At 44.1% G+C, this 14,424-nt stretch overlaps 1 protein-coding gene across 5 annotated transcripts in view; it reads right to left on the minus strand.

The window, feature by feature from the left end:
• Nucleotides 1-14,424, minus strand: part of OSBPL10 (oxysterol binding protein like 10) — a 325,696-nt gene that overhangs the window by 207,833 nt on the left and 103,439 nt on the right. For all 5 annotated transcript variants that reach the window (XM_039480176.2, XM_074405790.1, XM_039480174.2 and 2 more), the window contains exon 3: nucleotides 13,173-13,252. In XM_039480176.2, the coding sequence (XP_039336110.2) occupies nucleotides 13,173-13,252 (80 nt within the window). The remainder of the gene's footprint in view (nucleotides 1-13,172; nucleotides 13,253-14,424) is intronic.

A 14,424-nucleotide genomic window follows, 5' to 3' on the forward strand; every position in this document is an offset into this window, starting at 1 on the left:
GACAGTGCCAGAAGCAGAGGATGCAGTGTGATGTGCCATAATACCAGTGAGTACTGGTACCCATGGGAGCACAAAGAGAAGACCATGGTGCTCGGCGAGGTCAGGAAGGCATCACAGAAGTATGGGGGGTTTTTGTTTCTGTTTTGTGAGACGGAGTCTCACTCTGTCGCCCAGGCTGGAGTTCAAGTGCAGTGGTGCAATCTTGGCTCACTGCAACTTCTGCCTCCCAGGTTCAAGCAGTTCTCCTGCCTCAGTCTCCCAAGTAACTGCAATTATAGGCACACGCCACCACACTCCACAGATTTTTATATTTTTGGTAGAGATGGGGTTTCGCCACGTTGCCCAGGCTGGACTTGAATTCCTGACCTAGGGTGATCCGCCTGCCTCAGCCTCCCAAAGGGCTGAGATGACAGGTGTAAGTCACCGTGCCCAGCCATAAGAATATGGGTATTAAAAAGCACATGAGGGATGGAGAAGGAAAGGCATTCCTAGCAGAAGAAAGAGCAGTAACAAAGGCAAGGAAGCACGGAGGTGTGCAGGCTACTTGGGGAGCTGTTCGTCTAGAACACTGACTGAATGACGGCAGAGGTGAAGGGAAAAAAAACTGGCCCTGAAATGAGTGGGCACCTAATGCCAAGACAAAGTTTTGAACTTGCATTAGGAAGTTGGGTGCCACTAATGATTGTTTGAGCTACGGACTGACACAATCAGCAGACTCCCTTGCTCTTCTGTCCTTCACTCAAGCAGCGTCGGAGATGTCTGCCTCATAAATGGCTCCAGTCGGGTGAACGTGTAGCCAACCTGGACCACAGAGAACACCAGTTCCTGCCTTCAGACAGTCAGGCCTGTGTTCCTCTTGCACAGGTGAAGCAAGCGGAGAAGTGAAAGTGATCAAGCATTGGATGCCAAGGACCTAGAGAAGACCAGGACTCCCAATAGGATGGGAGAAGAAAAGAAGGCACAGAGGGACAGACGGGGTGAGGGAGCTCCATTCAACCTCTGTAGATTCAAAGAACTGTTCATTGTGCAAGAGGAGACAAAACTAGATATTGCTCAATTCCCTTCTTAGAAGCCAGTAAGGAGCACTGGAAGCTTTACCGGCTCTATCCAACAGAATTTGCCGTGATAATGGAAATGTTGTATATTTGTGCTGTCCAGTTCACAGTCATCAGCCAGATGTGGCTACGGAGCGCTTGGAATGCATGCCACTGCAGAACTGATTTTTAAATCTGAGTTCGATTAATTTAAATTTCAGTAGTCTCATGTGGCTACAGGTCTCCATATCGGACAGCACAATTTTAGAACCTGTATTTTGTTCTTATCCCTTTTCATCTACTGTTTCTTAGACAAATGCAACAAAGGCAGTTCGGAATCCCTTTCCATCCGCTACGGTGTGAAGGTGTGGGTCTCCCCCAAAATTCGTTTGTTGAAATCCTAACCCCCAGGGTGACAGCATTAGGAGGTGGGCCTTTGGGAGGTGATTAGGTCATGAGAAGAGAGCTCTCATGTACGGGATTCGTGCTGCCCTTATAAAAGAAGCCCAAGAAAGCTCCCTTGCCCGTTCTGCCATGGGAAGACACAGTAGAAAAAACGATGAGGAAGAAGCCCTCACCAGGAACCAAATCTGCCAGTGCCTTGATCTTGGACTTCCCAGCCCCCAGAACTGTGAGAAATAAATTTCTGTAGTTTATAACTAGCCCGTCAATGGTAGCTTGTTACAGAAGTCCAAACAGACTAAGGAACGATGTTTTAAACATTCTGTTACTTCTAAATTATTTCAAATTGTTCTGAGATCCCCAAATTGCTTAATCATACAAAAGAGGTATTCAGTATCATTTGTCAGATTACCACCAAAATTCTGAGAATTGAGCCAATGAGTTACCAGCAGTGTGCTCTCTAAAAAGAATGGGTGTGTTTTGAGTAGAATCAATCTTTAGTTAGTATAAGCATAAGCATTTTGACGTGCATTTTTCTTTCCAAGTAGTTGGACGGGCCACGACCTTGGGCTGGATGACTTCTGAAGTCCCTCGTGACCACATGGTTTCAGAGTCTGCAGATGTCACTGGGCTAATCTTGGCAAGCAGATGCTTCCTGTTGTGTTGCATTCTAACCAAAATATGAAAGCACCTCTCCAAAGCCCTCCGCCTCATACCTCAGGGCAGGACAAAGTCAAGAAAGCTGTTGTCTTTCACCATTAGAAACCTAGATCGCCGGGAGGAACAATTTAACAGCTTCAAATCGCCTCACTCTTCACATCTTGCTATGGAGAGAATTCCCCAATCCTGTCTCCTCCTTCCTACCCCAACAGAGAAACCCTTTAATTCCCCTGAAGCAGCCCCACACACATCCCCTAAGCCTCTCCAAGTCAAGCCTCTCAATGGCCCTAAACAGGGGTGTCTGCACCTGGCAACCAGGGGCGAGGTCTATCAGTTGACCTCTCAACCCACCCAGTCCCGTGCACTCAGCCACACAAGTGGGAACAGTGGTGGGTGGCCACACACACGCAGCCTTCAGGACAGAAGACACCCAAAGAGCATGCTCTCCTGAGTCAGGCTATGGATGTGGAACCAACCAGTGCCAGCCAGGGTGCCAGGCCAGCCCATCTCTCTTTGGCCTCCTTTCTCACTGTCCAGTGCTCTAACATGCCCTAACTAAAGCCCCTACATCCTTGGGTAGTACAGACCCCACGGCAACGGCACGGGAGGAGTCAGGGACTGTATCACCGGTGTCACCTGTCACTGGAAGTTTTGCAAACACAGGCAGGTCTCTCACAGCCGGAAGGGGTGAGGAAGAGCTGCCCTACCGACTCTTGGGGCTGTCCAGACCCCAGTGGACAGGGGTAAGACAGGCCTCTTACTACCACAAGGCCGCACGTGAATTAATGTGCAACTATCATTCTAAGGGGATGCGGAAAAAGAAAAAGACAAAAACCTGTGATTTGGGCGGCTTCCAGCAAGCATATTAACCTACACACTCCTCAAAACTCGGTAGCTTTTGCTGTTCATTCAAGACCCCCATGACCTATAATGAACTTAAAATCCTGCATTAGACAATCATATTCCTCCATGACCAAATCTGCCTAAGACTTTATCCTAAAATTTGCACTTTAATTTAGAATTACCTAGCAAGGACAATGAGCCCTAACCGTATGCCAAGCTAACCACAGTGTCTTTAAACTCTTTATACAGATGAAGACTCACAGGGACCTACTGCCACCCCCAGTGTGGCCATGACTGTGTGCTCTCTGTGAGCACAGGTCAAGTGCAGCAGACAGGAAACCAGATCCTGAGTCCCCCTGTGGTAAGTGCCAGGAGAGAGGCAGGCCTGGGATCCTATAAGCTCAGGGAAAGGATTTCTAATGCGATGAGTATTATCAACTATTTCAAATACCCCAAATATCTACATTTTCTTGCCTAATTTATCCATAGATGGAAAATAAAGTTGCTGTGCTTTCCATACTGTTGGGTATATAAAATACCAGGAAACACTTCTTTTTATTTTCTCAGCTTCCCACTTGGAGCTAATTAAGAACAGGACACAGGCTGGGCTCGGTGGCTCTCACCTGTAACCGCAGCACTTCAGAAAGCCGAGGAGAGTGGATCACTAGAGGTCAGGAGTTTGAGACCAGCCTGATCAACATGGTGAAACCCCGTCCCTACTAAAATACAAAAAATTAGCTGGGCATGGTGGTGCACACCTGTAATCCCGCCTACTCAGGAGGCTGAGGCAGGAAAATTGCTTGAATGTGGGAGGCAAAGGTTGCAGTGAGCCAAGATCACACCACTGCACTCCAGCCTGGGCAGTGGTGCGATCTTGGGATAGGGGAAGGAGAAGGGGAAGGGGAAAGGGGGGAAAGGCGGGGAAGGGGGGAAGGAAGGGAGGGAGGGAGGGAAGCAGGAAAGAAGGAAGGAAGGAAGGAGAAAAGAGAAGAGTGGAGGGGAGGGGAGGGGAAGTGAGGAGAGGGAGGAGGTGGGAGAGGGGAGGGGAGGAGAGGGGAGAGGTGGGAGGCAGAGGGGAGGGGAGAGGAAGTGAGGAGAGCGGGGAGAGGGGAGGGGAAGGGAGAAGGGGTAGAGGGGAAAGGAGGGAAGGGGAAGGGAAGGGAGGAGAGGGGGAGAGGGGAAGGGAGGGGAAGAGGAAGGGGAAGGGAGGGGAAAGGGGCAAAGGGAGGGGAAGAAAGAGGGAGAGGGGAGGGGGGAGGGGGGAGGGGGGAGGGGGGAGGGGGGAGGGGGGAGGGGGGAGGGGAGGGAGGGGACATGGAACAAGCAATCAGAAATGCTCCAGAAGGAAGGGCAAGTGGCTGACTGGTAGGAAGATAAAACGCAAGAGGATCCCAGAAATGATCTAAGAAATAGGCTCTCAACCAAACACTTCATCACGGTCACTTTAAAAATACAACAGCCCGAACAGAGTGGGCCTATGGCCAAAGCCTGGTCTTCACAGTCCCTCCTCACAGAGCTGTAAGTGGCCCATGAAACAAAATGTGGACAAGCTCCGTGCACACGAATGTACAGAAAAGAACGACGGGAAGGACGGACCTCCAGATGGGGTCGTGTGTGTCTCTGCATTTACCCACATTAAAAAGCGCCTGTAAGATGCACACCCAAATGGTAGCATCAGATTATGTCTCGGGGTGAGGTCTGGGGTGACTTCTTAAAATACTTTCCTATCTTCAGAATGTTTTATATGGTGTACAGGTAATATTCGTAATTTAAAAAAATAATGCTACTTCCATTACAGACAAAAGGCCTTTGCAAGCTGTCAGCAGTGAGCTGGCACTAGGAATACATTTGCAGTGAGGATGGGGAATGCTGGTCAGAAAGCAGCCACCTGAAGCGAAAAGGCAACACCCAAGCGCCATCAGGTTTGGAGGCACCACATCCCACGTCCAGCTGGCTGCAAAACTCTACGTGAGGAAGTGATATAAGCGTCACTGTCTGTCACAGGCTTATCCTTTAGGGCTGAAAGGTCAGGGAGAAGATACTAAAGCCCAATTAGCATCACAGCAGACTCATGAACTGTTATTACACTCCAGACACAAGTCATCTCCACAAATGAATTCACCTTCCATCTCCAGAAAGAAAAATCCAAAAACTACTGAAAATATTGTAAGTTTCCATCAAGTTTGTCCTTTAAAATTTTTCTCAGTCAGGCCAGGCACAGTGGCCCATGCCTGTAATCTCGACACTTTGGGAGACCGAGGTGGGCCAATCGCCTGAGGTCAGAAGTTCAAGACCAGCCTGACCAACATGGAGAAGCCCCATCTCTACTAAAAATACAAAATTAGGCAGGCGAGGTGGCCTGTAATCCTAGCTACTCAGGAGGCTGAGGCAGAGGACTTGAACTCAGGAGGCGGAGGTTGCACTGAGCCAAGATCGCGGCATGGCACCCCAGCCTGGGCAACAAGAGCCAGACTCCATCTCAAAAAAAAAAAAAAAAATTCTCAGTCAGAAAAAAAAGAAACCAAAATTTTCACGTATGAATGTCTTTTAAATGTTCCCTACTCACTTGACTTTTGTCCTTTTTATCCCGCTTTTCACAAACGTCAAAAGTAACTTGAAAACAGCACGATTCATAAATGTCTTCATCTCCCCACTCAGATACTGACTTCTGTTGATTTTGAATGACCCTATATTCTTTGATGTGGTCACTTGAAAATAATAGGGCCTGTCTAAAAACAGACCGACAAACACATAACTACAACTGGATTAAACAAGCAAAGTTGTTTTCCTTGAGGGATTTGTCAAAGCATGAAGGGCAGCCAAGAGTCTTAAACTTACAGCAGCAGCCTTACTGAAAATCGGCACGTGCTACTTACTGAAAATCCTCCAGCCCCGAGGACTGCTTCACATCAGCAAATGGCCTTCAGCTATATGACAACCTTATGAGACAGATGCCACCACTTCAGAGATGAGGACACAGAGGTTCAGAAGGAACAACATGACCGAAGCAGATGTGCTCCACACAGCGCTAGCAGAGCAGGGATGTAAACAGGTCTTCTCACTCTGAACCCCACAATATCACGTCTAAACCAGAGTGTCATGAATTGGAAGATGGACATAATTAATCAGAAGACACTGTTCATTCAAGGTTTACAGGAATCTCCTCAAAATGCTCACCTTGTATAATAAGCTTACATTCCCCAAAAATTCGGGCAAAAGGCTGATGGAATTTTAAACAACATCACTTAAATCACAGAATCAGAATCAATCCAGAAGACTGAAGAAAGATTCCTTTGATGACATAAAGACTACAGATTTCCTATTCCAGAGCGGTTTCCTCTGCAATGTAAGAAAATAGCGGGTACAGGGGGGTGGGGGTGAACCTTTCTATTCAAATTACGCCAATAATCTAGGATGGGAGATGGAGAGGGGAAGGAGCGTGCTAATTTGGGCTTTTGTCCCAGCTCAGTAACCCAGCAGCTGCGTGACTTTAGGCCTGTCATTTAGGTTCAGTTGGTCTCCATTTTCTAATTTATAAAAATGGAAATAGCCGGGCGCGGTAGCTCACGCCTGTCATCTCAGCACTTTGGGAGGCCGAGGTGGGTGGATCACGAGGTCAAAAGATCGAGACCATCCTGGTCAACAAGGTGAAACCCTGTGTCTACTAAAAATACAAAAATTAGCCTGTAATCCCAGCTACTCGGGAGGCTGAGGCAGGAGAATTGCCTGAACCCAGGAGGCGGAGGTTGCGGTGAGCCGAGATCGCGCCATTGCACTCCAGCCTGGGTAACAAGAGCGAAACTCCGTCTCCAAAAAAAATGGAAATAGACCAGGTGCGGTGGCTCCTGCCTGTCATCTCAGCACTTTGGGAGGCCAAGGAGGGCAGATCACAAGGTCAGGAGTTCAATACCAGCCTGACCCACATGGTAAAGCCCTGTCTCTACTAAAAATAAAAAATTAGCTGGGCATGGTGACGGGTGCCTCTAATCCCACCTACTCAGGAGGCTGAGGCAGGAGAATTACTTGAACCCAGGAGGTGGAGGTGGCAAGGAGCCAAAATCAGGTCACTGCACTCCAGCCTGGGCGATGCAGTGAAAAAAACAAACAAAGGAAATAATACCACCTACCTCACAGGACCTCTGTGAAGAGTAACACAATCGTGAAAGAAGCTCACACTAATGTAAGTATTAATTATCATTACTTCCACCAACAGGCCAGTTGCAGTTTCATCCTCCATGCTTACTGAATTCCTGGAACACCGTTGTTCCTATCCTAGAAGTTTCCTACCGCCACCCGCTTGATAAAAACCACAAGAAGCCAGGCTCAGTGGCTCATGCCTATAATCTCAGGACTTGGGAGGCCAAGGCAGGAAGATCGCTTGAGCCCAGGAGTTGGAGAACAGCCTGGGCTACGTGGCAAGACCCTGTTTCTACAAAAAATTAGCAAGGCATGATGGTGCATGCCCGTGGTCCCAGCTGCTCAAGAGGCTGAGGTGGGAAGATGGATTGAGAGCCTGGGAGGTCAAGGGTGCAGTGAGCCATGACTGTACCACTGCATGCCAGCTTGGGCAACAGAATGAGACCCTGTCTCAAAAAAAAACAAAAACAAAAACACATACGCAAGAAACTCACTCTTGCATTTCTTGCATTTGAGTTGAGACCTTCAAAGTTATACACAAGTAGATTCTCGTAAGAATGGTCTGACCAGGTGCAGTGGCTCATGCCTCTAATCCCAGCACTTTGGGAGAACGAGGCCAGCGGGTCACACCTGAGGTCAGGAGTTCGAGACCAGCCTGGCCAACAGGATGAAACCCTGTCTCTACTAAAAGTACAAAAATTAGCTGGTTGTGGTGGTGGGTGCCTGTAATCCCAGCTACTCAGGAGACTGAGGCAGGAAAATAGCTTGAACCTGGGAAGCGGAGGTTGTAATGAACTGCAGTCACACCACTGCACTCCAGCCTGGGTGACAAGAGCAAGACTCCATCTCAAAAAAAAAGGAAAAAAAAAGATCTTAATGGCTCTTTTTTAACACTTTCCCCACCAATGCTGCTTTAATTTTTATAATGCACTAAAAACAGGAAGTTTTGCTTTCTCATTTGTGTTTTCAGGGGAAGTATATGTTCTATTCTTCCTAGCAGACCAATCCCATACCCCAGTGACCCCACCTCAAGTAACACTGGAAGCCACAGGATCAATTTATGTGACATAGAGAAAAGGGGGGATTTGGGCGGTTGTTTGTCAGTTTCTGTCCATCCAGAATCAGAAACTGTCCTAGAAGGGGCCCCGCCAGCCACAGAGGGAAGCAAATGGTAGCCCTAACTGACATCTGTGAGGCTAGAAGATCAGGAGACCCAGATTCCCGTCCCAGCAACACAGGCTCCAGGTTGGGGCTTCCTTGTGTATAAACCAATGCAGGCCGGGTGGGATAGCCAGACCTCTGAATTGCAAAGGCCAATACATGTTTTTGCTTTTTTAAGTCTGGGAATTGACTTATTCACACTTTTGATTTTTGCAAGTAAGAATATTAAGAAAAAGTACCATACTTCCAATAAAATAGCTAAAATGTAAAGACAGAATCAACTACTGATACACACAACAGCATAGATGAAACTCAAAAGCTTTTTTTTTTTTTTTTTTTTGAGACACTGTCTCGCTCTGTCACCCAGACTGGAGTACAGTGTTGCAATCTCAGTTTGCTACAACCTTTGTCTCCTGGGCTCAAGCAATCCTCCCACCTCAGCTGCCTGAGAAGCTGGGACTACAGATGTGTGCCACCATGGCCAGCTAAATTTTTGGAGACAGAGTTTTGCCATGTTGCCCAGGCTGGTCTTGAACTCCCAGATTCAAGCAATCTACCTGCTTCGGCCTCCCAAAGTGCTAGAATTACAGGGTGTGAGTCACCACAACCAGCCTCAAAAATTTTTTGTAAGTAAAAGAAGTTCGATGTGAAAAGCCGTATAATTCTACTTATAGAACATTCTAGAAAAAGCAAAACTATAAATAGGAAACCAATCAGGAGTTGCCAGTTGCTGAGAGGTCAGAGAGGAGCTTGATCATAAAGCACGTAATGAGGGAACTTGCTGGCAGGGTGGAATTATGAGTACAGTGGTGATTACATGACTCTATACGTTCGTCAAAACTCACTCAACTTTGCACTTAAAAGCAGTCAATTTTACTGTATGCAAATTATACTCCAATGAACCTCAATTTTTAAAAATTGCAATCAATATTCTCTTATCGTCTACAATGAAAAGAAAGAATATTTTAACTATTCAAAAGCAAAGTAACATAATTTTTTAAAAGAAGAGCAGTCATTTATTTTGAATAAAGCTGTCTTTGGGAATAATTCTCTCCTTGTTTTTCTCATTTCACTTCCAGACTGAGGAAAACATCATCAGGTAGCGACTAAGGCAGGTCTGGGTTTTGAAACCACTGTCTGGGCCCTCCTTAAAGCCTTTTTCAGCTCTAGAGTTCTATGAATCTGCCTATCCTGGTATTTTACTAAAATGAGTTTGAATTATAGTACCATTTTTAGCTGCCTAATATTTGTTCCAGGGAACATAATATTTTCCCCCCACCCTGAACACGATTTTACATAAGAGGTTATATGGCTTTTTTCTTTTTTTGAGATGGAGTCTTGCTCTGTCACACCCAGGCTGGAGTGCAGTGGCACAATCTCGGCTCACTGCAACCTTTACCTTCCAGTTTCAAGTGATTCTCCTGCCTCAGCCTCCCAAGTAGCTGGGATTACAGGCACCCGCCGCCACACCTGGCTACTTTTTTGCATTTTTAGTAGAGACAGGATTTCACCATATTGGTCAGGCTGGTCTTGAACTCCTGACCTCATAGTCCACCCACCCCGGCCTCCCAAAGTGCTGGGATTACAGGCATGAGCCACCATGCCCAGACTACACTAGGAGTTTTTAAAAGGAAAAATTCCAAGCAGCTGTAGGGAAAACATTCTTTATAGTCTTCTGTGAAGGGATCTGATCTGCTGAGAATAAAGAAGAAACATAGTGAAGAGGAGAGCTTGGCATATATTCCTAAAATCCATGATGCAAATTAAGTAGCTATACTATAGTAAACTAGACATCAAGTTTATATTCACGTTGAACCTCTCTTTGTTTTCACTATTTAACTTCTGATTAAGCAGCCTTGAATTTGATAATGCTGAATAATAAGGTCTATTCACAGTTTTAAAATTATTATTCCCTGGTTGATCATGCTAGCTAGGATGCAGATGAGTGGTAATAGCACTTTCATCTCCAGTTGTCAAATAAGAATTCTCCAGGCCTAAACTTCTAAATTATTATTTATTTTGATTCTAATATTAATAGATGAGTCAGTATCCCCGAAGCTAACCAGAGAATACATCAGGAAATCAAATTCTGCTTCCAAGAATATTCAAATTCTTTTTTTTTTTTTACTACTATTAAGATGCCTTCAATTTTTCTTCTCTGCAATGATTCATTGAAATATTAATGTACTTAAAGTTGGTTCCCCTACCTCAATTCCCACCCCCAAAATAAATTCCAGATGAATCAGTGATTCAAATATGATAACTAACCTATAAACTCCTTGAAAACAGTGAAGAATATTTTCATAATTTTGCAGCAGAGGGGCCCTTTCTAACTACGATACAAAACCAAAAGCCAAAAATAAAAATATTCATAAACTTGACTGCAAAAACTTAAATATTCCACATAGCAAAAATTTTATTCAAATTCAAAATACAAACTGTCTACTAGAAAAAAATATCGACAGTACAAATGACAGGCAAAAAAAAAAAAAAAAAAAAAAATCCTTTGTCCACAAAGAGCTACTGCAAATCAAGAGGAAAAAATAAGCTCAATAGAAAAACAAGAATATAAATTGGCAGTCCGTATTATTTTTTTAAATGGCCAATAAACATTTGAAGACATACTTGGCCCCAGTCATGATTTTAGACATGAAATTAAACATAATGAGGTATCCATTTCTGAACTGTGAGAATATAAAAACCTGAATGTTAACAACACCCAGTTAATGATGGGGGAAACAAACCCTTTCACACAGAATAGCGGAAGGAAAAATAAGGGCAACTGTTGTACAAGACAATTTAGCATCGCCGATGAAAATTTCAAAGACATATTCTATGATCCAGCAATTCCACTGGTATAAATTCATCCTATAGATTATACACCTAGAGGTATAAGAATATATACGCACAAAGATGTCACATATTACAGCATTATATGTGACAATAACAATAAGGAAGCAACTCTAACTTTCCATCAGTAGGAGACTTAAATAAATCACTGACATCCATTCCTAAGAACACCATCTGGCCATACAAAAAAAAGTGAAAGTAAATCCATGTGCCTAATATAAAAAGATTTCAAAATATATTAAGCAAAAAAAAAAAAAAAAAAAAAAAAGACATAAAACAGTATGCATGTGATCCTATTTGTGTAAAAACATGTATATATATAGATACAGATATATACACATACCCATACCAAGACATACTAACACATGCCTTCATTTACTAGAAAGATATGCAAGAACACTTAAGAGCAACTAAAAGTAAATTCATGTGCCTAATATAAAAAGATCTCAAAACTATATTATTAAGAAAAAAAAAAAAAGAGGCTGGGCGAGGTGGCTCACACCTGTAATCCCAGCACTTTGGGAGGCCGAGGCAGGCAGAACACCTGAGGTCAAGAGTTCGAGACCAGCGTGACCAACATGGAGAAACCCTGTCTCTACTAAAAATACAAAATTAGCTGGGCATGGTGGCATATGCCTGTAGTCCCAGGAGGCGGAGGTAGGAGAATCGCTTGAACCTGGAAAGCGGAGATTGCAGTGAACCAAGATCACACCATTGCATTCCAGCCTGGGTGACAAGAGTGAAACTCTGTCTCAAAACCACAATAACAACAAAACTAGTATGCATGTGACCCCATTTATGTAAAAAACAGATGTATATATACAGATATATACACATACACATACCAAGGCATACGAACACATGCCTACATTTACTAGAAAGATAAGCAAGAAAGGTTAAGAGCAACTAACGAGCACATATGGCAATAGGTGGGGCTAAGTCCTTTTACTTTGATCCTCTTCTGTTCTGGTTTATAAAAAGTAAAAAGATACATATAAAAAGACAAAAGCAAACTGCACTGCCTAGGTGCATAGAAAGTTCCAAGTAAGTGTCCAGAAATCCTACTATAATTCTTAGATAATAAAGAAGGCCAGCTGGGGGAAAATGCATTAGAAATAGGGCTGTACCTACAGTTCCTGAAGATTCAGCTCAGGGTAAGCTAAGGAAGGCATGACGGGTGAGTGCCACTATCATAAGCAAGTCAAGGAAAAAAGGGGATGTCTCTTTAAAAAAAAAAAAAAGCCTTATGAAGAAATTATTTTAGTTTCTATTTGGAGACAGAACAGCGAGGTATATCTAAGACATCTCACATGACCCTGACCCAGAGAGCAGGCAGGCTCTAGTCTACAGAATCATCAGAAGTTTGAAGTATGGACCTTTCTACCAGACGCCTGGAATATGGAAAAAGATAGCAGTTGGATACAAAAACTATATTTGAACTAACGATCGAAAGGAGTATCCCCTGGAACATTAATTTTAACCAATACTTATTGCCCTACATAAATGTATTTTGAAATTATTTCCTGTATTACAATGACTGCAAATCCTCCACAGTAATCCACGAAAATGCCCACCTCCTACCCACCGCACACCTAACACAACATCCCCAGGAGGAAATAAAGCATGCTTGGATGCCAAATTACCGGAGAACATTTTTATACACTAGGAACGCAGAAGTTCCTTACGAAGTCCAGAAGCAATTCGGGGGTCTCAGTTTTATTGAAGGATCAGTGACGGCTACAAGTGTTCACAGACTGTCAATCTGGCAACTCTGCCTCCAAAATGAAATCATCCACTAGAGCGTCTCAACAGACCAATTAACAGCTGCCTCATTTGACGACAGAACGCGAAAGTTACTTTCCAGATTCGGTTCCTACAGCGTCTGCGTGCCTTTGTATCCTACCTAGGAGAACATCCTGCTACTTTACTCCTGGCTTTAAATTGATGTGCTGCAGGACAGGTAGGGATTCCACCGCAGCGGGTAACTTTAAAACTAACATGAAAAACACCTTCCCCATAGAAACAAATAATGGGGCTAAAAGCCACGCAGGTTATTTGAATGCCTCCTTCCTAATGGTTACTTACCTTAGAATTCATTTCCATGTGGTATTTGGCGCAAGCTCGAAGCTGAGTCACCCAAAACTGTTTCTCTTTTGCATCAGCAGCTAAAATAGAGAAAACAGACAAAGAAATGCTTGCAGAGATGCCTCCAAAACACAACCAGCTTATTTCTACACCCACCTAAGCGGGTGGGGAGCCTGGAGAGTGAAGGGTAGAGGGAAGGTGGGGAAGCCAGCGAGCGGCCTGTACTTCCACCAGAACACAGACTGCACTGACTCTCCGCGGAAAATCCTCTCTTGAGCCACATGAAAAATGGATTCTGAAATACTCTTTATAAGAATAATTTTGCCATTTTTTAAATCTCCTCTGAAAAAATCATTTCTATAATACTTCTTAAAAAAGGCAGCAGGGAAGGAAGCACATGCTCATTTTCAAATGCCTCTAACCTTGGTTAGCTTCTTAGGAGTAGCAAAGGGCACTTTTTCAGGGGCTTTGCTAAGTACCAGAGCGGTACTGTGGTGTTATTAGCATTTACAAAACAGGCATGCAGTTGAATTACCATTTTAATATTTGTTAAGACTGACATGATTGGACAGAGGAAGATATCAAATGCTGCCTTAGGGAGCCTCAAATTTCCCCACACAGACATTAACGTACAAGTAGTCGTATTGTATAGCCATGTTCTTCCACGTATACCCTATCTCTCAAATAATATATATAAAAAGTTATTCTTAAATATCATGGGCACATAACAGGCTCTAATGAAACCTAAATCATCAATTTAGCCACATAACTAACTGCATAAATATTATAATACTAGCTGTCAAGGTTGACTACGAAAAGCAAAAAACAATGATTCCCTGGAAACCATAACTGTTTAAAAAACTGGGACTAAGTATCATTTTGTCCATAAAACCTGACTTCAGTGCAAACTTTCAAGAGAAGAAATCTTGAGTTACCAAGTGGGAAATTCTTTGGCTTAGTCCACTTACAGCATAAAGATGGCCCCTCCAAATCCCAAATGATGTGTCTGTCGAGAGGTCTATTGCGCAAGTTTGATTTACAGAGTTCCAGGTGAAATGAACTTCCAAAGACAAAGGGTTTTGCAGAAAGTAGGGTATTTTTCCTTAGCAAACTTGAGGAAATTGCCAGTTTGCGGCAGTACTAGCCAAAGGCTTCGCATCAAAAATATTCCCAAAAGCTGTGCGTCTCATGACATCATGATCCGACTCCTACTGCGTACAGGTAAGATGTGAAATGAGACACCAACAGCCAG

The sequence above is a fragment of the Saimiri boliviensis genome, chromosome 9, assembly GCF_048565385.1.
Source record: "Saimiri boliviensis isolate mSaiBol1 chromosome 9, mSaiBol1.pri, whole genome shotgun sequence".
NCBI classification, from domain to species: Eukaryota; Metazoa; Chordata; class Mammalia; order Primates; family Cebidae; genus Saimiri; species Saimiri boliviensis.